A 427-nucleotide genomic window follows, 5' to 3' on the forward strand; every position below is an offset into this window, starting at 1 on the left:
CGGGCAGAAACAGGGCTTGGCTGGCCGGGAGCCGCAGCATTGTTGTGCTGCCTCTGCCCAGCAGGATGGGTGCTTGTCATGGAGGTGACACACCATGCAGACGATGTGCTCCAGTGACACTCACCATGCAGACAATGGGCTCCATCAGCTTGTCACTGGGCACCTCCATCCAGGTCATCTCTGTGGCTCCAGGGTCACCAGGTGAGCACGGCGTCAGGAGGTCATCTACAAGGGCTCCGGGGGTGGTGCGGGAAGGGCCGCGGACCTGTGCAGAGCCCAAGGCACATGGCACAGTGCTCATGGGTGGGACAGCAGCCTGGGGACCCCCAGGACCACCCCTGGGAGCAGCCTCCACTGACCTTCTTGAAGTGCGTGGCTGACTGCACCTTGCGCACGGGCTGCATCAGGGCGTCGCGCACGATGATGC

At 63.7% G+C, this 427-nt stretch overlaps 1 protein-coding gene across 1 annotated transcript in view; it reads right to left on the bottom strand.

Annotated features, from left to right (window-relative positions):
• Window positions 1–427, bottom strand: part of LOC103807170 (vacuolar protein sorting-associated protein 4A-like) — a gene marked incomplete at its 5' end in the record, with an annotated part of 3,063 nt that overhangs the window by 398 nt on the left and 2,238 nt on the right. Inside the window, 2 exon segments of the mRNA XM_009079891.1 lie at window positions 125–265; window positions 360–427. The exon segment at window positions 360–427 is cut by the window's right edge and continues 30 nt beyond it. Coding sequence (XP_009078139.1) covers window positions 125–265; window positions 360–427 — 209 coding nt within the window.

Source organism: Acanthisitta chloris, unplaced genomic scaffold (assembly GCF_000695815.1).
Source record: "Acanthisitta chloris isolate BGI_N310 unplaced genomic scaffold, ASM69581v1 scaffold26898, whole genome shotgun sequence".
NCBI lineage: Eukaryota > Metazoa > Chordata > Aves > Passeriformes > Acanthisittidae > Acanthisitta > Acanthisitta chloris.